At 40.3% G+C, this 21,645-nt stretch overlaps 1 protein-coding gene across 2 annotated transcripts; it reads left to right on the forward strand.

Moving 5' to 3' along the window:
* The first annotated feature begins 189 nt into the window (after window positions 1-189).
* LOC116050526 (rasGAP-activating-like protein 1) lies at window positions 190-21,524 on the forward strand. 2 transcript variants are annotated; one of them, XM_031300645.2, is made up of 22 exons: window positions 190-219; window positions 411-766; window positions 1,083-1,139; window positions 3,036-3,149; window positions 3,482-3,543; window positions 4,840-4,969; window positions 5,532-5,613; window positions 6,011-6,151; window positions 6,302-6,393; window positions 7,116-7,233; window positions 7,621-7,774; window positions 10,694-10,758; window positions 11,008-11,120; window positions 13,091-13,283; window positions 13,448-13,585; window positions 14,789-14,933; window positions 15,617-15,789; window positions 16,771-16,908; window positions 18,018-18,153; window positions 18,764-18,884; window positions 19,589-19,665; window positions 19,802-21,524. In XM_031300645.2, exons 2-22 carry the CDS (start codon window positions 702-704, stop codon window positions 19,948-19,950), a joined length of 2,463 nt encoding a protein of 820 aa, XP_031156505.1. In that variant the 5' UTR covers window positions 190-219; window positions 411-701; the 3' UTR covers window positions 19,951-21,524. The 2 variants fall into 2 exon arrangements, with proteins under 2 accessions (XP_031156505.1, XP_035853533.1); XM_035997640.1 differs by lacking the exons at window positions 190-219; window positions 18,764-18,884; window positions 19,589-19,665; window positions 19,802-21,524 and having other exon boundaries at window positions 314-766; window positions 16,771-16,916; window positions 18,018-18,087.
* The last annotated feature ends 121 nt before the right edge of the window (window positions 21,525-21,645 follow it).

Genomic DNA, 21,645 nt, shown 5'->3' on the forward strand with positions numbered 1-21,645 from the left:
AGCGTAAGAATGCCAGGGTTAGCCAATCAGGGATGAGTTCCCTAATGAATATTCATGAGTCTTCCCCTACCATCCTGCAAAAAAAAAAAAACTCTCCCCCGTGCCCGGTTCAAGCTGGCTGTCGAGATGCCTGTCTGTAATGGCGCCTGCAGTAGCTCAATGTGTGCGCCAGGGGGCGCATTGTATCACAGAAGAGACACTCCAGAGGACCTGATTCAGGTATGATAATACATTTACGGGTATTATAAATTAGCACGACAGCGTATCTAAAAAAAAAGAAGGCAAAAACGCCAATTAGTACAAACAGAGATTGTGAACGATGTCAGATATGAAAACAAATGAGCTCTAAGTGTTGTTGTGACTGCAGGTTATTCGAGCACGTTTATTTGCAGAATGGACATTTCTGATAGGTTAGTCATTTAGCTCGTTTAAAAGAAGACCTGGTATAAGACTGACAACGCCAGTACCAGTACGGTGTCCCAGCCTGTGGTCCACTGTGTTCGACCTACTGGACTGACTGGGCTGCATGATGCGCGCCTGTGTCGCGCGCTACTGGTGGGCTGTGCTCCGTCACGCGCCGAAGGTGCCATGAAATGAAGAAAACTCACTTGCGGAGGGAAGGAGCACTATTTATAAGAGCGTGTATGGGAACATAGGAGAAATTGGATTAATAGCTTAGGCCTAAGCCTACTCGACTAAAAATGGCTAAAAACACATCTCTTTATTTTAGAATTGTCGAGGGCAGGAACCTCCCGGCCAAAGACGTGTAAGTAATTTCTGAATGGCATGTGCTTCTTGTGCTCAAGCGTTATCTCTCGGAATATATATAGCATACAGCCTCAGCATTATTTAATAGCTACTTATCAGGTAATTGGAAAACAGAAAAGTTTAGTTTACATTTGAAAACGCCAATTTGTCTCCTGTAAATTAGGCTAATTGAAGGAATTAGAGGAGATGGTCTGTCTAGTCGAATTTACCTCAGCTTAAAGACAACTGTAAATTAAATTAAGCTTACCACCAGGCAAATTGACCGTGCTAATATCTCTAATACTGTCATATCTTTTTTTCCTTGTCATCTTAAGCTCCGGAACCAGTGATCCATACTGTATTGTAAAAGTTGACAATGAAGTTGTGGCCAGGTGAGTTCTCTCCGATTATAAATGAAGATCTGCATAATATGCGCAGGAAAAGTAGCTTGTTTTGTGTGGAGCTATAGCTGGAGACTATCTATTGCAGAGTATAACTGCTCATATTTGTCATCACAGTATTTGCAGTAATTAGTTTTCTGGCTGAGCGCCCGCAACTCTGCACACGTAAACCCGGGTGGAGTGTGTATGATCGGGTGGTGGTGCCCACAGCGTGTCTCCTCCAACACAGAGAACCTGATACTGGTCTGGCCTTTAAAACACCCGCATGGTAACCATGGAGAGGGTGCATCAATTATTGCAGGGAGATCCTAGTGTAGGCTAAGCAAGGAGAATGCTGGGAGCTGGTTCAGAAGTGTTCTCAGGTTAAGTGCAAGAGTAGCCTAGAGATGATTTTATCCTCCAAAGTATTCAAATAAAAATAAATAAAAAGCAATTCTCAATCGCAGCTTTTAAGAAAACAATGTTTGTTGTGTGCAAGAACATGGGAAGACTCTATTGTTCCATCTGGCACATACTGCAGACGCTCACACTAATTATTTGGTACTTGTAGTGTTACTGGCCAACTGACTCCTCAAGTGTGATCTTCATGGATGATGTGGCTAGTAGATGGTGGTGGGAAATACACGGTACAGTGCACTCTTAGAAAATGAAAGGTTTATTATAACCGTATAGGATTCTTAGATCCCTAGGTGTATTCTTTGAAATATTTTGAACCTTTTAACAATATGATACGTGATTGGTATTGATGCTAAAACATTACTTTTGATTGCTTTCTTTAAGAAATATATAAAGCTGTTTTTCTATAAACTCTTTTTTTTTAATTTAGGTGGTCCACAATTGGCAAAATTATAATCTAAATCAGGAACTACTCATGGAAGAATAAGTATACAAGACTACAAATCTGACCAGGGTCGGTTGATTCAGTGCCGGCTTTCAGTACCTGACGTTTTTTTTTTTATACTTGGTGTTATATTTTTCAATCCATATCCAAATGGTATTACGGTTCCATACACAGCCCCTCTTGTAGACATAGGATAACTTATTTTGGCTTTAATATCCCTTTATACAATGATATATCCAGAAAGCATACTGAACCCACCTTGAGCGTGCTGTAGTGTTTAGGCAGGACATTTTAACTTCCTCACGTTTTCATGTGATCCCTCACAATAAAGCAATGCCTGTTTATGGCGTTGCATATGTCGCTAAATTGTAAGCAGATTACCCAAAGAGGGATTTCTCAGATTGTTTAAAGGGAATAATGTTAAGGGCCCGAACAAGTAGACTATCCAGTACATCACAAAACTGCAAACATTTAGATAAAAGTCAGAAAAAGCAGACCTATGTTTTTTTTCTTCTTTCCTCTGCCAATAATCATCTTGGGATCCTTTGGAGGGATTCCAAACCCCAGTATATTTAGTAGGGGTGTGCAAAAAAATCGATCAATGTTCGAATCGCGATTCAAGCTCTACCGATTCAAAATCGATTCATATTTTTCTTCACATTTTCAAAAAATGTTTTTTAATTGTATATCTACTGCAATCACATGGGAAAAGTAACTACATTTACATACTGTGAATCGTTTTTTTTTTAATCGAGAATTGTTTTTGAATCGAAAATCGATGTTGAATCGAATTGTGAGCCTAAAAATCGATATCGAATCGTGACATTTTCTGAATCGTGCACCCCTAATATTTAGCATATTACTGGAAAAAGCATATCATCTGTCTACCATCAAGTACACTTACAAAATAAGTAAGTAAGGGCTTATGCAGTATAAGCCACATTTACATCTGATATCTGATTACTATGGTCTCTACTGTTGCATACGCTCTTGTGATGTTTCTGCGTAAGGTCTGGTTAGCAAGCATGTGTGACTTCTCTTTTCAGGACTGCCACAGTGTGGAAGAACCTCAGTCCTTTCTGGGGTGAGGAGTACACACTGCACCTCCCGATGGGCTTCCACTCTCTCTCCTTTCATGTGATGGACGAGGACACGATTGGGTAACTCTGTCATCCAAAGCCGTACCAAAATGAATCCATATTCTTGACTGACGCAGTTTGCCAGTTGATTTATGGTCCTCCGAGCCATGACTGTTTGCTTAAACTTGCCTCATGAGTAAGCCAACGTAGATCTAAACAAACATCATCAGGCAGACGGTCACCCAGATTGAGTGATTCAATTGTTTGTCTCTCCTCTTCTCGTGACCACCAGTACTCTAATCAGCCTGTCCTCAAATTCACCTCATTTAACCCTGGCAAGATCAAACAACTTGGAAAGTATTTTCAATAGCTTCTATCAAATAATCTCTTCTTTTCTCTCTTTTTTTCTACAGCTATGATGATGTTATTGGAAAGATAACTCTAAGCAAAGAAGCCATTGGCTCTCAAGCTAAAGGTATGGCTGAACAAATCTGTTGCAGGATGGGTGCATGACCAAAGCTCATAGGTTAAACACACATGGCTTTACGTGGCCGGGTCAAAGGTCTGAGAGACTGAGGAGACGTGTAGCCTTTTTTAGACGGTGACTCTGGGAACGTTTCTCAGCGCTCTCTCACACATTTCATTTGATTTGCTTACATTTACGTAAGAGTTGAGTCGTGCAAATGCGCGGGCAAAGAAATCAGCCGTCACATTGATACACGTGTAATGATGTCTCTCCTGGTACTTTACAAACTAACCTTTTCGGCAACATCGACCAAAGCATTTTAAATGGCTTCAAAGCATTTCATGTCTGTCTCTTCTTACAGAGGCTTTCACATTCAAGATATTGGTCACACTGTTTACCTCAGCGTGAACCCTAGCACTTTCTGCACTGTCTTGGCTAGACGTATGGCATTTAAAATACAGTATGTCGTGATGAAGTTTCCGTTTTATTAAATTGCTCAAAGTGTTTACAGGGGTATGTTTGCTGCATACTGATGCATCTCTCCTGAGAGCCACCTGGCGTGGCCTTCGCTTGTGTGATTCATTGCTACGTGGTGGCACACTGAGTCAGTTACTCCCTCGCAGGAATATTCTCACAGCGTTGCCTTGACATTGTATCCTCGCTTATGTGTGATTTTTCTGAAATGATAAAACACATTGAATGTGACATGACTGACAAAACAATATTACATGATTTCTTTTTTCAGACTATCAAGGACTATATTTTTTGATTTACTGTGACTGTGCATGCCTTCACCTTGTGTTATACTCGCCGGCATCATAGACATTTTTGCACAACTTGCTATATTAAAATATGTACTTACTCAAATGCATATAGATGATCAATTAGTTATTTAATTAGACAAAAAAGTAGTAAAAAATGCCCAAGGTGAAGTTATCAAATTGCTTCTTTTCCACCATCAACACTCCAAATCCTAAAAGTACTCTTATTGAATAAGAGAAAGAAAAGATAAAAATCCTCACAACTTAGAAGCTGGAGCTAGGGAATGCTTTGCTTTTTTTTGTTGCTTCATGCGTAATTGATTATCAAAACAGTTAAAAGTTGACTGATTATTTTTCTGCAGATCAACTGATTGATTGATCGGCTAAAAGTGTCACCTCTGAATTCGTTTCTGCTCTAGGATCTCTCAAATTGATCTTGTTCAACTCTCTGGTTTGCGTCCTTAGTTTCCGGGTTTGTCATCCTCTCTTAATGCTTGGTGCTTGACAGGAGAGTTGTTTTAATGATTAATGTCTCCATGGTCAGGACTAGATTGCTGGCTGAACCTGACGAGGGTCGACCCTGATGAAGAAGTCCAGGGAGAGATCCATCTGAGTCTGGAGCTGCTGAAAGTTCCAGAGAAGATCAGCCTGCGATGTCAAGTCATCGAAGCCAGGTAACGCTGTTGTGAGCTTTAAATCCTGCTGCTGCCACTGCTGGGAGGAAAATGAGCTCATATAGAAATAACAAGGGACTTCAGAGTAAGCAGGCTAGGTGGACTCTAGAGACAGTGTACGTGTAATTTTAAGAGGATTAAACTGGTCATCAGTCAGAAGTCACATTACTGTAGCCGAAACCCGGCAGTGTATCATCGCTCTTTCTGTGCTGAAATCTTATCCCCATCACCCCGCAGGCCTCCACACTCCCCTATCTGAGTCATACTGCCACTATCACACCACTCACTGCCCCATCTGTGAGTCCCAGGCTACAATCTCTTCCTCTCAGGCAGGGCACTAATGAGCATGTCAATCAGAGCTCAACACTGTGTTATTCAAACATGCATCGGATGAATGTGAATCAAGCTTGAAGGAATAAGGTCAAGTGGAAAGCAGTGGGGTTTTTTGGGTTTTGTGCTGTTTTTTTCAAATTTAATTTGCAGAACAGGTAATCTGAGTTTGTTGAGCATTTCTAGTGTATTGATCAGTTGTGTTGTCTTTTGGTCTGATCAATACCCACAGAGACTTGGCTCCGAGAGACATTTCTGGAACCTCTGATCCATTTACAAGAGTTATTTTCAACAACCACAGTGCAGAGACCTCGGTGAGCTCTATGCGCGTGCCGTGCATGTGTATAGTATGTATTGGTTTCAGTGGAGCCAGAAGTACATGTTCTGCCATTAAGGAATTGATGTTCAGGGTTCCCCCAAGTGTATTGCAAGCCTGGTGGCCCACCGGGCCTAAGTCTCTGGGAATCATTTTTTAAATGTATTATGTAATTATGTAATATGTTTTTGAAACTACAGTTACAGTGGAGCGGCTTAGATGTACTCATACTGTATTTTCAAATCCTAATGTAGCTACTTGCCACCGGGCTTAACAGCTTTTTCTGGGGGGAACCCTGATGTTTGTTTGATTGTCTGTCATTTTATTTTATATAACTGTACACGTACATGTAAGGTTTTAGGGTTTCCTAACACCCCAACCTGCTGGGTTTTTAGATTATCAAGAAGACCCGTTTCCCTCACTGGGCAGAGACCCTGGAGCTGGAGCTAGATCCAGAGGAGCTGAGTGAGGAGGGGACTGTCACTGTGGAGGTCTGGGACTGGGACATGGTGGGCAAGAATGACTTTCTTGGAAAGGTAACAATGCTATAATATTGCTGATTTCCTAGATTTCACATTTAATCTCTGCAAAATAGGCTTCACATGGAAGTGCAGTATTTCCCAGCATAAAATGTAAAAAGATATGTAATGATATTGTATACTTTTGTTTGTTCTACCTTTCCACAGGTGGAAATCCCTTTTGCTTGTTTGCACAAGACACCTCCGTTAGAGGGCTGGTTCCGTTTGCTTCCCCTGGGAAACAACGAGGTTGATGCTGGGTGAGGATTATAGGTGTGCTTGTTTGTCCAATGTGGCGACTTTGTGTGTTTGTATAACTGAGTCAAGCTTTGTTCTTTATAATTTTTTTAATACTCAAGTTAAGCAGCAATCAGTCTTTTAAAATGCACTCAAGGAAAGTATTTGTTACCGTCCATACTCCATGCTTTTTAATGAACATTCACAGGACACAGCCAGGTCTCTTACTGCTTCTGTTAGTGGAGATAATTTTAGAACAAAGAGAGCTGAGTGAACCGCCAAAGGATATTGTTTATTAGGAAATGAGTCAAACTGAAAGTCTGAATAGCATGGGAAAGGATATCCCCTCTGGGACTATGTGTTTTGACAGTTTTCTTATTTCTAGCACCGTCATTCATCCATGGTAAGCCTGTAATAATATTATTTGGTATTATCCGGGTTTCACCGTACAAAAATATAGACATTTTTGTAGATCATATAAAAACGGGGAATTATATGCAACTATACTAAAACAGTCTAATTACTTTCAGTGGATTACACACACTTCCTACAGTCCTGGCCTCACTTGCAGAAAAACAAAGTAACCCAGAGCTCATTTGTTTGAAAAATTCATCTTTTTCACATACTATTCAGGTTGCTTTTTATAGACATGTTTACAAGATGTTTTTTAAATGAGAGCTTACCTCACAATAACAACAAGGTGTGCAGAAAATATCCTTTTTTTTCATTTTTCCTCTGTTGCCAGTGGCAAGCTGGGGGCGCTGCGTCTGAAGGTGCGTTTGGTGGAGGATCGGATCTTGCCGTCTGTGTACTATCAGCCACTCATTCACCTTCTGGTGGAGTCAGTCATCTCCCCGACAGAGGTCAGCAGCTTCTGTACTGAAGAGCATTTAAACTCATTAATTCATGAATTCTGTGTTGGCTTTTTCGGCGAAAAACTACTCTTTGCCCATGTAAGCAGTAGGGCTGCTTGATTATGGAAAAAGAAAATCATAATCATAATTATTTTGGTTATTGAACTTAAAAAACAGTTAAAAAAACATCAACAGTGAAAATTTGTCTTAATACTTTTCCCGTTTGAACATTCTTTCTTAATTCAGAACACAAGACGAAATAAGAGTTGACTTGCAAAATGTAATGTGCGGAAAAAAAAAATTCTCGATTACTCTGTTTTTGTGATCATTAACATTCTGATTAATTGCACGGCCTTAGTCAGCAGCATGTGATAACCTGAGTCTTCTTCCCACCAGGTGGAGGATAGCAGTGCTCTGACCATGCTGGAGGAGGTGAACACGGTTGAGAGCCGGCAGGATGTGGCGATGACCCTGGTGAAGATCTACCTGGGCCAGGGCCTGGTGGTGCCATTCCTGGATTACCTTAACACTCGGGAGGTCAACCACACCAGTAAGACTGAAGGAACAACATCATCATTGTCAATCAGAGCCGTTACTAATTAGCCTGGTCCTACCAGACTCTGGTACATCTCATTTGTACAGAGAGTCTGGCCACTCTTCATTGACAAGTGTAAACTTCCTTGAAGGCGGGTACTCTGAAGTTTAAAACCATTGGATCTGCCCACAGCCACTCTGGATCTGCCATAACCAATCGCTAACGTTTGGTCGTGACGTCGGCTTAGCATCGCTAGCGTTCGCCTTAGCCAACTCCTTCACAAATGGCTTCGCTCGCATCTTTCTCTCGCCGCCATTACGGAACTACAACTCAAACTAGCGCACGGCCTCAACGTCATCGTTCTCAGCCACTCCCTCTGTTCGCTGATTGGACCGGTAAAGATTTGGCCGGAGAAAACCCCACGAATATACCGCAAACCCAGATGGCGTACTGAAAGAAAATGAAAATTGAGCGGAAGTACGTAGGAGGGCGGAGCCAGGCTAGTTACTAAGGGCAGAGTTCAATATTCAACGTTACTTGCCCGAAGTAAATTTTTACTGGCCCCTATACAAATCATTTTTTTGTTAGGGGTTATCAAATAACGACAAAGACCCAAGTAAATTGTTATATTTGATCTTTATTTACAATGTATAAACACATCATGGACAGCGTCATAGATGAGTTCCTACTGAAAGTGGAGAATATAAAAAAAATAAAAATAAAAAGACTATCAAATCTGATTGCAATAATTATCTTACTGGAGAGACTGTGGTTTCTATCTGTAATTAGCTGCCATGCCATGCAAGCAAGATGCTGCTTGATTTTATCATGGCATTCCAGCATTTGTTTTCTGAATGAAGACATTGCTTTGAAAAATGGTCCACTTCTATCTGCCTTGGACTGGAACTTGCGGCAAAACCGACATCCTCCACTGCCACCCAAGAAAACTCTTTCTTCCAAGACGCTTGAAACACTCTCTTTCGATTTAGCTCATAGGCAGCCATCATCTTCTTTTTCTTCTTCTTCTAACAAGACAGCCTCCAGTCACACATCACTAGCACCAACTCAATTCTTGATTGGCCGACAGCACATTCAAATCAAATCATTCTCCAATGTGGGCAAGGGGGGGGAGGGGGAGGGGGGGCCCGGGGCGTTTTACTTGCCCCGGGCCATCGGGCAACCCTTATTGATGAACCCTGAAGTGTAATGTTTAACTTGCAGCTTAGATAGCCGACTCATAATTTAACAAAGATGAAGTTTACAGTCTGCATTTCGTGTCTACATTGTATTTATTATGTAATCTTGTCAGCCAGAGAAGTAACATTTTATGTTTTTGCAACATTTGTGCCTACATATTTTTGCTCAAAACATTTCACATGCAACAACTGGGATTACACAATATGCAGTGTGCGTAAAACCAAAGTTTATCTCTGTTAGTCAGTGTTTGTATTAGTCAGAGTTTGTGACGTTCCAGTTCACTGTTATTGCTCCACTCTCCAGAAACCTTCTGAGGGGCTGCTTCTATTTAAACTCTGAATTGACATCAAGGTCTCTGAAGATTCATGTTCTGTGTGTGGGCAGTTCAAGTGTTCCAGCACTATATTTACTTCCCTGATGCCAATTATTTACTCACCCAACGGTCTTTTTATGGCTTCTCTGTGGTCTGTATTAGTCATGTACTTTGCCTCCGCACCACATCCCTATTGCTAATTCACACAGAGTTGTGCTCTGGTCTTTGGGTTCTGTTTAGTTGGTGTAGTTTGAGATAATCAGCATAGTGCCTAGGTTTCCATAGCAACTCCACATGATCTGAAAGGTAACTGCTAGATCAGGAATAGATGGCACAAACAGCCAGACATTAAAGTTGGAGAAAAAAAAAGAAAGTAATGTACTGTACACCCACTGGGCAGCCATCCCAAATAGATGTCACAGTTTCACAACTGTGAGCCCTCAGAAGGATACAATCAAAATATTGTACCTGGCAACCCATTCCTGTCACCTGTAGATGTTTTAGTATGGCCACCTAGAAGGATTTAAGTAAAGTTGCAGCAAGATCAGTCTGCCCTCAGTTGTGACACTGGGCTCTGTGTTTCTAAAACAGATCATTTTTTGGCTGATAAACACAATCAAACAGAAAAGAAAGCAAGAACACGCCAGGCCTAAAGCTTGAATTGAAGGCAGAAACAGACAAAGAAGATGAATTTAATGAAGCACTGTCAGAGATTTTCATCAAGCATGATTATGTGCCTGATGACCCTCATCTGTGAAAGCTTAAATGTTGCTTCGTTACACTCATTGGGAGCTTTTAATAGAGCGGTGGGATCCTTTCTCTATTTCTGCGCTCCGATACACATCAAACTCAGGGTACTTTTTTTAGGCATTTTTTAGGGCATTGACAGACAGAGAGAAGACAGGAAATGACATGCAGCAAACCAGAGACGTTGTGGTTCATGGTCAGCGCCAGTGTTGTTTTTTTTTCATTTATTTTTTTATTATCTAAAACTATGTGGACATGTTAAGTTAAAGCTATAGTGTGTAGTTTCTGTCACCCCCATGAGGAATTCAAAGTAATGACAACAAGACTGTCGGCGCATCCACATGACGCAAGCCTTTGGTGATCGCGCACCACCCCCACCCCTCCTCCACACAGTTGCTAGTAGTGTTTAACTTGAAAACGCATCACTCGAGCTTCTGCGCGCAAAAGTCGCCGGATGACACCATTTTGTAAACATAGCCGTACTGAGAAATACAGTTTTGTTGAGCTGATAGGCCACCGTATGATAGGCTTCATTAGCTTTGTATCAACTCATTTGGCAATGGCTTGAATTTAACGGATGTTCAGTTATATAAAATTAGTTTGGCACTATAGCTTTAAATGATATGTTATTATTTACTATAAAACTAATCCATCTATTTTTTGTTTTACTCTCATAGCTGATCCAAACACTTTATTTCGCTCCAACTCACTTTCCTCCAAGGCTATGGAACAGTTCATGAAGGTGTGTTGACATTTCTGTTTTTATACTCCTGTTTTATCAGGAATTGAAATGATTTCTAATCCTTTTTGTCAATCTTCCTGAATGGTCCCTTATCTCTATTTAATACACACTGAGTTAGTTAAATGTCGGCATCATACTGTAACTTGTTTACCCTTTGTACTATGCATATTTACACATTTAAAAAAAAGAATTCCTGTGGCAAAGATGCAAATGAGATGTCCTCAACATATGGTTTTGTTTTGCTGTCAGGCTGTTGGCATGCTGTATCTGCACGAGGTGCTGAAGCCCGTCATCAACCGCATCTTTGATGAGAAGAAGTATATTGAGCTGGATCCATGTAAGATCGACCTGAACCGCACAAGGTAAAACAGACCTAAATATATATCCTGCTGGATCTTCCTATACCATGATTATTATGTGACCTAAAATAGTCCAGATCTGCTTCACAGGTGCTTAAAGGTCCCATATCATGCACCTTTTCAGGTTGTATTTTGGGTTTCTACTAGAACATGTTTTCATGCTTTAATGTTCAAAAAACAGATTATTCTTATTGTCTGTCTAAATATACAGTATATGTATTCATCATCTGAAATGCTCTGTTTTAGCGCCTGTCTCTTTAAGCCCCTCTCCCGAAAAAGCCCAGTCTGCTTTGATTGGTCAGCGTTTTTGAGTCTTCCACAGCTGCACTCTCATTGCACTCTCATTGCGCACTGTCATTGCAGCCGGGGAATGACTGTAACAGCAATGTAGCAGGACTTTCTACCTATTTATATTGTATAGCTGTGACATCACAACTGTACGGAAGTCCTGACGGCTCGTTTTTACTTGCATTTTTTAAAATATGTCAGATCCATATGTGTTTGTGTTATGTCGTGAATGTCAAAATTAACTACTACCTCCTCTGTCAGCTCTAGCCACTGAAAAGAAATAAGCGGAGAAATCAGGCCAATTACAAAAGCTGGTCAGTCTGACATCATGTTGCCTGAGCTCATTACTATTCATGAGCTTGCCTGGTTGCGCTGGGTAAAGGATGCTGATAGCCAGGCTCTCATTGGCTAGCTGTTAGCCAATCAGAGTCAAGCAGCTTAGCTCGTTGAATATTAATGAGAACTGGCACAAATTGAGCTGATTCTTCCTGCAGGCTTTCTATACCATGGCTTGAAACAAGGTAACCATGGCATTTTTTCCACAAAAAATGTTACAGAGTCCATGGTAGAACTTCAGACATTACCACAAAGTAATGAAATACGTGTGGCAGGGCACCTTTAAAGTCACAGTTTCTGAATATGGGCTGTGTGCATTTCTCTATGAATTGAGTTTTGATACTTTCACAGTAGGGCTGAAACTAACAATTATTTTCATAGTCGATTAATCTGTTGATTATTTTCTCGACTAATCGATTGGTCTATAAAATGTCAGAAAATGTACCATTTTTACCAAAATTACCATTTTGTACAAAACTCATGTTTGGTCCACAACTCAAAGATATTCAGTTAACTGTCATAGAGGAGGAAAGAAACTAGAAAATATTCAGAAGCTGGAATTGGAGAAGTTTTACTTTTCTTTCTTAAAAAATTACTCAAAACGATTAATCAAATTAAATTAATTATCAAAATAGTTGGTGATTAATTGAATATTTGACAACTAAAAGATGAATCGATTAATCTCTGCAGCTCTGTTTCACAGTTTTTAAAAAGCCCCTCGGCCTGCTTTAAAAAAGAAAAGGAAAAAAAGACATGGAAATCTCACTTTATACGATATGGGACTTTTAAGCCACAAATGACAAGTGGGAATTGTAGTTCACAATGTATGTGTTAAAATGGTCAAATGGAAAAGCCGCCACAGGAGACTGCTCACTTCTTTTACACTTTACCCCTGAGAGGAAGACATCAATGTGAGAAAATGAAAAGAAAAGGAATTTAAAAAGGGGGAAGGCTGTTGCTTGGCAACTGCTATGAATCCCTTGAGAGGTCTATCTCTGACATGGAGGGAGATGGAGGATCTAATGTGCTTCATGTTTGCAGTAGACATGCCTGCTATCACCTTGTTTGTTGTCTCCGCTCCCTGCATATATATATATATATATATAGATAGATAGATAGATAGATAGATAGATAGATAAATATATGGGCATATTCAATTCAGCACTCAATCTCATAGCATGCTCTTACATGTAATGCCCTAATCAGGAAGAGAGATGTTATCAGTTTTATTATTAGAGGCATTAAAAACTATCCACAATACAGGGTGCTTTGTCTTTGAATTGTGTATACTCTGTAGTTTTCTGACACAGGGATTTAGTCATTAACAATATCTTTCTTTTTCTCTGAAGGCGAATTTCATTTAAGGGTGCAGTGTCAGAGGCAGAGGTGCGGGACAGCAGTGTGGAGATGCTGCAGAGCTACTTAACCAGCATCATTGAATCAATTGTGGGCTCAGTCGATCAGTGTCCTCCTGTCATGAGAGTGGCCTTCAAGCAGCTACACAAGAGAGTAGAGGAGCAATTTTCGGAACCTGAGAACGAGGTCAGTCTAGAGCAAAACACACAGAAGTAAAACACCTTTTCAGTGCATTTTGATACATCTGCAATGTGTGTGTGTGTGTGTGTGTGTTTTTAGAGATTTTAAAATGTGTACATTACCATCACATGTTTTATATTCAGCTACATTTGTGTACTTAATTTCTACAGGATGTGAAGTATCTGGCCATCAGTGGATTCTTTTTCCTGCGTTTTTTTGCTCCTGCAATCCTCACACCTAAACTGTTCCAGCTGAGGGATCAGCACGCCGATACGCGTACAAGCAGAACGCTGCTACTGCTGGCAAAGGTACAATTCACAACGCAGACATGCGCACAGACACTGCTAAGAATAACTTGTTTCCAGACATCACACTTAACGAAGAAAAAAAAAAAAACATTAAAGAGGGGGATGGATGCACAAGATGCAGGGCCACATGCTGGTTGCCAACAGTGAGGAATTTTAAGTGTTAGACTTATAAATATGAAGCAGGAATGCAACATATAATGTTTATACTCAGTGTGCCGGCAGCAGTGCTTTTCTATGCAATGATACCCAATAACAGCAGATAAAGCACTGAGCCGTCCCTTGCTTTTTCATCTTGTAATGTAATTACATAATGCTAATGCTAAGTCAGCAATATTTTTCCCTCACAGTAACTTTAACGTCAAAATAAAATTGTACGTCCTGGAGATTTAAATGGTAAACGATAAACATACGTACAATCAATAAAGCCGTCAAAATGTCCTGTTCTCTTTTCCTATAACACTGTTAGTGTCCCAGAGGCTGGATTTCATTCATTTTGTAGAAGACGAAATTTGTGACAACTTAAGATCATACACAGCACATCTGAACAGTGGATTGCTTCACCAACTAGTATGCAGTGGTTTTCAGTGTCATTGTTTGCCAAAAACTTTAAACAATACCCTCTCACATTATGCCCCGCTCAAACATCCCGTTTGATGTGAAAATAGATCAAATTACAAAAGAAGAGACACCATCGAAAAAACATTTCCTTGTGATTGGCAGGAAAGGCGTCTGGTAGGATATAACTGAGCTCACCATGCTGTTCAATGGAAGGGACCCCCGACTGCTAACATAAACACCCTTGATATCATTAAAAACTGGGGTGTCATGGTCACATATTAGAAGGAAAGTGAAACCTTGTTGTTCTTCCACGCGTGGGTTCTGTGGTTGCTGTCCATGGTGCTGAAGTGCTGTTGCCATGGGTCCTCTACAGAGAAAGGGAACAGGCTATTTTTACCTCTGTGTGCGCTGCGACCAGACTGCGGTTCAAAGCCGAGCATCAGAGAGGGACTTCCTCCTCGCCCTAGGCCAGGTGTGGGCCGCACAAAGGGCCTCACAGCATGCTTGGCCTCAGGGACCCTTTTGATCTCCGACTTTTGAGATATGCAATCAATCACACTTCTGAGTTCTGTCAGTTACTGGGGATTTTGATGTGCTGAAGATGTGAGTGTTGAGTGGACATCGTGTCTTGACTTTTTTCACCAGGCATTGCAAAGTGTCGGGAACTTGGGGCTACAGCTGGGTCACGGAAAGGAGCAGTGGATGGCGCCTCTTCATCCCATCATCCTACGCAGTGTGGCCTCTGTCAAAGACTTCCTGGACAAGTTGATCGACATAGATCATGACACTGGTGAGGCTGACAATAGTGAACACGCCGCTGAACTTGAAGGAAAGCAGGTCATGCTGTTGAGCTAATCAGCCACAGGCCAGCTGCTAGCGTAGCGGCTCCCATCTGATATCAGGATTAGGCAAAACAATACTGCAGTGGCTAAATATTCATAACTAGCTAGAAGCCTAGAAACGAGACGACGTGGTTAACGAGTTGGCGGGGAGCTCGAGTGCGAAGCCGAAGGCGTTTTTTTACACGCCACACTGGTTCCCCAACATGTCTTGCTGTCATGTGTCAGTGAAACTGTTGTTGCGAAACTTCCCCCTCTGATATATCATGTTTCACATGCTCCTGCACATCACACACACACACACACACACACACACACACACACACACACACACACACTCTCTTTTTTCTTAAAAGGCCAGTTTGACATTTGATGCTCCTCAGGTGGATTTGTTGGACAGAAGTAGACGCTTATTATGCCTCTTTGAAGCTCTCCTTCACGTGGTGATGAAGGAGGCTGAGGCGCCATCAATAACAAAGTGCTGAAAATGAAGACTTGTACTGTAGTTTGACAATAAAACACACTCACTTTACTTTATTGTCGCAGCACCACCTTGTGTCTATATGGATGAACATGCCATTACAGTGTTTCTCTACAGTACGTTCTTTGTTTAAAACTCTTTTTCATCCTGCAGTGTCTGAGGTGCCACAGAGGGCTGTATTCATGCCCTCAGTCACGGTTAAAGAGGGGTACCTCCACAAACACAAGGCAGAGGGACCCCAACTGCTATCCCGCTTTGCCTTTAAGAAACGCTACTTCTGGCTGACTAGTGAGACGCTGTCCTACGCCAAGACGTCTGATTGGCAGGTTGGTACTGAACTAGTGGGTTATACCTTTGTATTGTTTATATTTACATATGCTTATCTACTTTACTAGCCATGTTGGCAACCAGCCACTGTTTCAGATTTGTATCATTTGGCTCAGTAGTCTTCTACTGGGACATCTGGATCAGTAATGTCTGCCACATGAATGCCTATTTCTTCTCCTTGTCTTACAATATATACAAGCCAGAAATAGAGGGAGTAAACTTTGAATCAAAGTCATGTGAAAGTGGCTCATCCATTATTAGAAGCTGATATGCCCTCTGATGAAATTAAATGGATTACTCACACGTTGGAGGGCGTTTATAAACTGGGCTCATAAAAAGAGGAAACATTTCAGTCCTCCCCAGCTCGCTTGTATTGTACTTGTGTTGATCTCTTTGTGAGAACATCATTAGTGTTATTACCATGTGGTCCCTCACATTGTGATAATGATCTCCTCTCATTCACCAGAGAGAGAGAGAGAGAGAGAGAGAGAGAGAGAGAGAGAGAGAGAGAGAGAGAGAGAGAGAGAGAGAGAGAGAGAGAGAGAGAGAGAGAGAGAGAGACCAGTAAAAAGCTCTCTCTTTGAGCCAGTCTCGGCTTTGTGTGACAGGAATAAAGGCGAGGGGTAATTGAAGGCTGTGGATATTCATGCTTACATTGCAAATCGCAGACAATATCCTGGCCCCTTAAAAGCGAGCTCCCATTGGAAGTGGCTGATTTACACTTTAAAGGGGCCTTTCCTGCGTTGCTAATCTCATCTTCACTTCCTCCTTGTTTCACATTGCCCCTCCTCGCCTAATGTGTGCAAAATATTTCTGTATTAGACACTGATGCAATCATTTGCTCTGTGATCAAATGTCACTTTTATTTTTTTAACTTAAACCTCAGTGTACACAACCTAGGGCGAAAAAGCACGACGCATCATTAGCGGCCTGCATACTTGTATTAATTGGTCTGCTGGTTTGTGGCTTAATTGTTGCAGGTGCGCTCCTCGATCCCTATTCAGTGCGTGTGCGCCGTGGAGAGGGTGGATGAAAATGCCTTTCAGCAGCAGAACGTAATGCAGGTCATCACCCAGGACAACGACGGGCAGCTGCACACCATGTACATCCAGTGCAAGGTGCATTGGTACTGACACCAGTCAGCCACCAACAAAGTTCTTTCCTTTTTCAGTTCCGGTTCCAGGAAAATGTTTTTTTTTCTTGGATTAGCACAGACGTAAACTTGCTTTATTTTTCAACTAGTTTTCAGAATCAGAATCAGAAGTAGAAAAGGGTTTCTTCTCACAATAAGTTACACCTAACGTGGAATTTGCCTTGGTGATTGGTGCATACGCAAACAAACATCTGAAATAATAATAATAATAATAATAATAATATGAAATACGCATACAGAAACATATACATATATATATATATATATATATATACATATATATATATATATACATATATATACATACATATACATATATATACATATATATATATATATATACATATATATATATATATATATATATATACATACATATATATATATATATACATACATACATATATATATATACATACACATATATATATATATATACATATACATATATATATATATATACATATATATATATATACATATATATATGTATACATACATATATATATATACATACACATATATATATATATATATACATATACATATATATATATATACATATATATATATATACATATATATATATGTATACATACATATATACATATATATATATATGTATATATATATATATATATATATATATATATATATATATATATATATATGTATACATACACATATATATATATATATATACTATATATATATATATATATATATATATATATATATATATATATATATATATTAAAACAGCTTTTTTGCATAAGAAAGAGGAGGCTGGATGGGTTGAGTGCAGAATGTGCAATTTATTTTTAATTGTGTCACGAAGATTTGAGATCTAATACAATTTTGCTGACAATGGTTTTTACTGTAAAAATAGATTTCATGTAACATTTAATTGATAGATTAAGAAGATTAGGCGTAGATATTGTAAAACTTAATTTACTTGATGAAGGATTATCAGTTGATTACTTAAGGATAGCAAAAACTTTTCCTGCTTTGATTTCAGAATGACTTCAATAGACCACCAAATGAATGGTTCACGTTATGTTTGTGTCTGTGTAGAATGTGAACGAGCTGAACCAGTGGCTGTCGGCTATCAGGAAAGTCAGCATCTACAATGAGCGCATGCTGCCCTCTTTCCACCCAGGGGCTCATCGCAGCGGCAAGTGGACCTGCTGCCTGCAGGCGGGCCGTGCTGGTAATCCTGCTTTTATTACTTCTGATAGCTGCTCAGACTTTAAAACCCTTCCATTAGGATTTAGGATGTAGGTTAAATGTCTAACGTACGGTATTTTTAAACTACACCGTAGACTCCCCCAGAAGGATCATAAGGAATTAACAGCATCTCAGCGCATAAGCAGTATTGTCCATCAACATGCCATTACTTCAGTCCTTAGCTGGTTTCAAAGCTTGAATAAGCTCCTGGCGATCCATATTTAATGACTAAACCCTCAATTTGTAGCTGCCATGTTTTTGTAGCGTCATTGGAGCAAGAGTTCTGAGAATCGTAATGCAATTTTCTCTGGCCAATTCCATTTAGTCACTGTCTGAAAGCTACATCTGATGACTTTTCTTGTGTTGATTTTCGCAGTCCTGAACAACAGGATCGTACCCAGGCAACACATCACTCATGTGTTTCTTGGGTAATAGGCCTACCAGATTTTGGGGTTTGCTTGCCACCGAGCTATTTAAACACTAATTTTACACACTTGTAGTACTATGAGACCTCCATCAAATTGTCAAGTTGAAGGATGTGTTATGAGGTCCACATGTGAAGCACTGCTGTTGGATAAAAGGCTGGCTCTCAGTTACAGGCTGCAGTAGAACCCACTCAGCTGTGACCCTGGGTGACTGGAGTGACCCGTTGGATCCCGACGTAGAGACGCAGACCATTTACAAGCAGCTCCTCCAGGGCAGAGACAAACTCAGGTCGGTGGGGAAAACATCCTCAGCCTGGATGCAGTTCATTAACTGTACACTAGAGGTCAATGTTGCAACACAGGAGTACTCTGCTGCTGCTGCTGCTGCTGCTTGACAATACAGTCAAATGTGTAACTGTCACTCTATGGCAGGGTTTTTCCTGCATAGAGGAAGTTTTGGCGCCCCCCCAAAAGAGTTTTTAAGCCAACCCCAAAGGAAAATCACCAGCACCAAAATGACAAGAATTGAGAATAAAAATAGCAATTCAAATCCTCTCTAAATGTGTTTAAGAGCAATTCACCAAAACAACTGTTGAACAAGCAGAACATAAACTTGAATATGAGCGCTGATTTCAGTTTTATCTCATCTCAGTCAGGCTGTACTGGACTCTCCCGGTGATTTACTTAAATATAAATATTATTACCTAACCCTTTTTAACCAGTTTTGTTAATTGGGGTTTTATTTACTCAAACATAATATACATTTTTTGTATATCAAATTGTCAGAAATAACAGGAAAATGCATAGATTTCTGTCAAATAAGGTAACACAGACTCATTGACTTTACTGTACACGCCCCCCCCCCCCAAAAAAAAAAATAAAATAAAATAAAAGGCCCATTCTGAGCCAGGAAAAACCCTGCATGGGAAGACAAAGCAGCTTTTGGAGAATAGTCAGTGATCATATGATTATTTTTTCTGCCTGATACTGCAGAAAAAAATATGTGGAGATGCCAGACGGCGATCAGACGTCCAGCAATAAAGAAAAGATCCACTGTGGCGCTCACCCAGGTGAGGCTGCAGTCATGCATCCAAACTGTACATTTTCTGCCATGGAAGGATCCTCACTAATGTGTATGGCCTCATGTTGTTATTATTATTATTATCTATTTTTGTTTGATAGCATTGTACACTTTCTGCCTCACAGATGGTGCAGAATGCAATGTTCAGCTGTCGAAGCCAGGTCCGAGCGTTGCTGCTCGGCTGTTGGCGGTGATAGAGGATCTAGAGCAGGCTCACGCCACTTTCCAGCGCCGAGAAATAGAGGAAGGCACCAGTGTCATTCTGAATCTCTAGACTCGACACAGACTGGGATCCACTATTAATGCCTGAACAGAAGGGGGGGGGGGGAGCCCGGCATCCTGTACCAACACGAGCGAGCATCAGAAAGTCACTCTCTCGATTGTGAGGGAGACAAAGTGGCCACAGGGTGCAACCTCTTCCAACTTTTTAGTACATTTCCCGCTGTAAAGGGCAGAGGGAATTCTGCCACTTTGAATCTTTTTGTATTCTCTAAAGTGCCACCGACTTCAACAGCGCCAGGGAGAGATCATGATACTTGGCGATAAAGCGGGGGGCGAGGGACTTTGAAGCACGATCTGACTTGATATTTTTTATGTAGATAACAAGCAATCTCTTGCATGGCCTGCATTCAACCACTTGTTGTGAAATGTGAAAAAAATAAGCTTTTATATTTTGAGATACTGTACATGGCCTCAGTCAGGGTCACACATTTTTATGCAAAAAGCTTGTTGTAGTGTAATCTACAGTACCTGAATGTAAGGTGTTTGGAAATTGTTTTTATCAACGTTTTGTATTTTATTGAGGCAATTTTTCCACATGTAGCAGTGACATTAATGTTATAGGTCATACCACCATTAGTTTATGAAATGCTGTTGCACATGCCACAGTATAACACTGCCTGTACAGTGAGCAAAACTGAATATTATTTTAATCGTTGCTTTGGTCCCTTTATACAAAACAATGTGCTTTTGTTTGGTGCTACGGCCAGTCAACTTAAATGTTTGGTTCTGATGTAATTTGCATATTTAAAATGTCCTTACACTCGATGTAGCCATTCCTGAAGTCATAAGGGTAATGTTTGATTTACCTGGTAATATAAAGTTCATACACATAACTGAGGCAATAGAACTAACAATGTTAGGGTTGGTTTTTCAATTTGATAAGTTTACATTTTCTTGAGATTTTGGGGCCATTGTATTTGGCTCACAGATGTCAGGATATGTTTGAGATGCCAAATTTGTTTTTTAAAAATGTATGTGCTTCAAAATTCCTTTAAAAATGTTTTTAAATGAATTCTGAAGCACTCAAATCACGCAATTTCTTTGACATATCTGTGACACACAAACTGTACATGGACATGTTGGAAAGCCATTTCCCGTAGAGCGAGTAGTGTTGCTGTCTTTCCCTTAATCAGAGAACAGAGAAGTGTAGTCAGCGAGTCAGCGAGTGTAATGGAGATCAGATCTGTGATCTCCTAGGCCACCCTCCCTCTGGAGCTGTTAACATATTACATTATAGTTACAGCTACTGTATCTGTCTTTCTTTTAGAGGAAGGCATATATGTGTGTGGAGGAAACATTCCTTCTGCTTTTAGATGTTACGCTATAGCACACATGCCAGACGTGACAATCAATATTTTACATTCTCGACTAAACTAGAGTAAACATCAGATGTCGCTTGTGGACTTGATATTCCCTGAATGAGGGCTTTTATTCTGAAAAAAAGAAAAGAAAAACACTACCGCCTGTACTTTATTTTGCAAATACACTATGATGGCTTGTTCCAAGTGGATTGTTACTGTGAACTAAACACAACTGTATTATTCAGTAAACTATTATTTCAGCAAATAAGTCTTGTGTCAAATTTGTACCCAGGAAAACAAAAGGTACACCTCATTATAAATGCATTAAGAGTTAACTTGGGTCGCATTAAGATTATTAATACCAAGTGTCTTATTAGTCCAGGTCA

The sequence above is a fragment of the Sander lucioperca genome, chromosome 2 (genome assembly GCF_008315115.2).
Source record: "Sander lucioperca isolate FBNREF2018 chromosome 2, SLUC_FBN_1.2, whole genome shotgun sequence".
Taxonomy (NCBI): Eukaryota; Metazoa; Chordata; class Actinopteri; order Perciformes; family Percidae; genus Sander; species Sander lucioperca.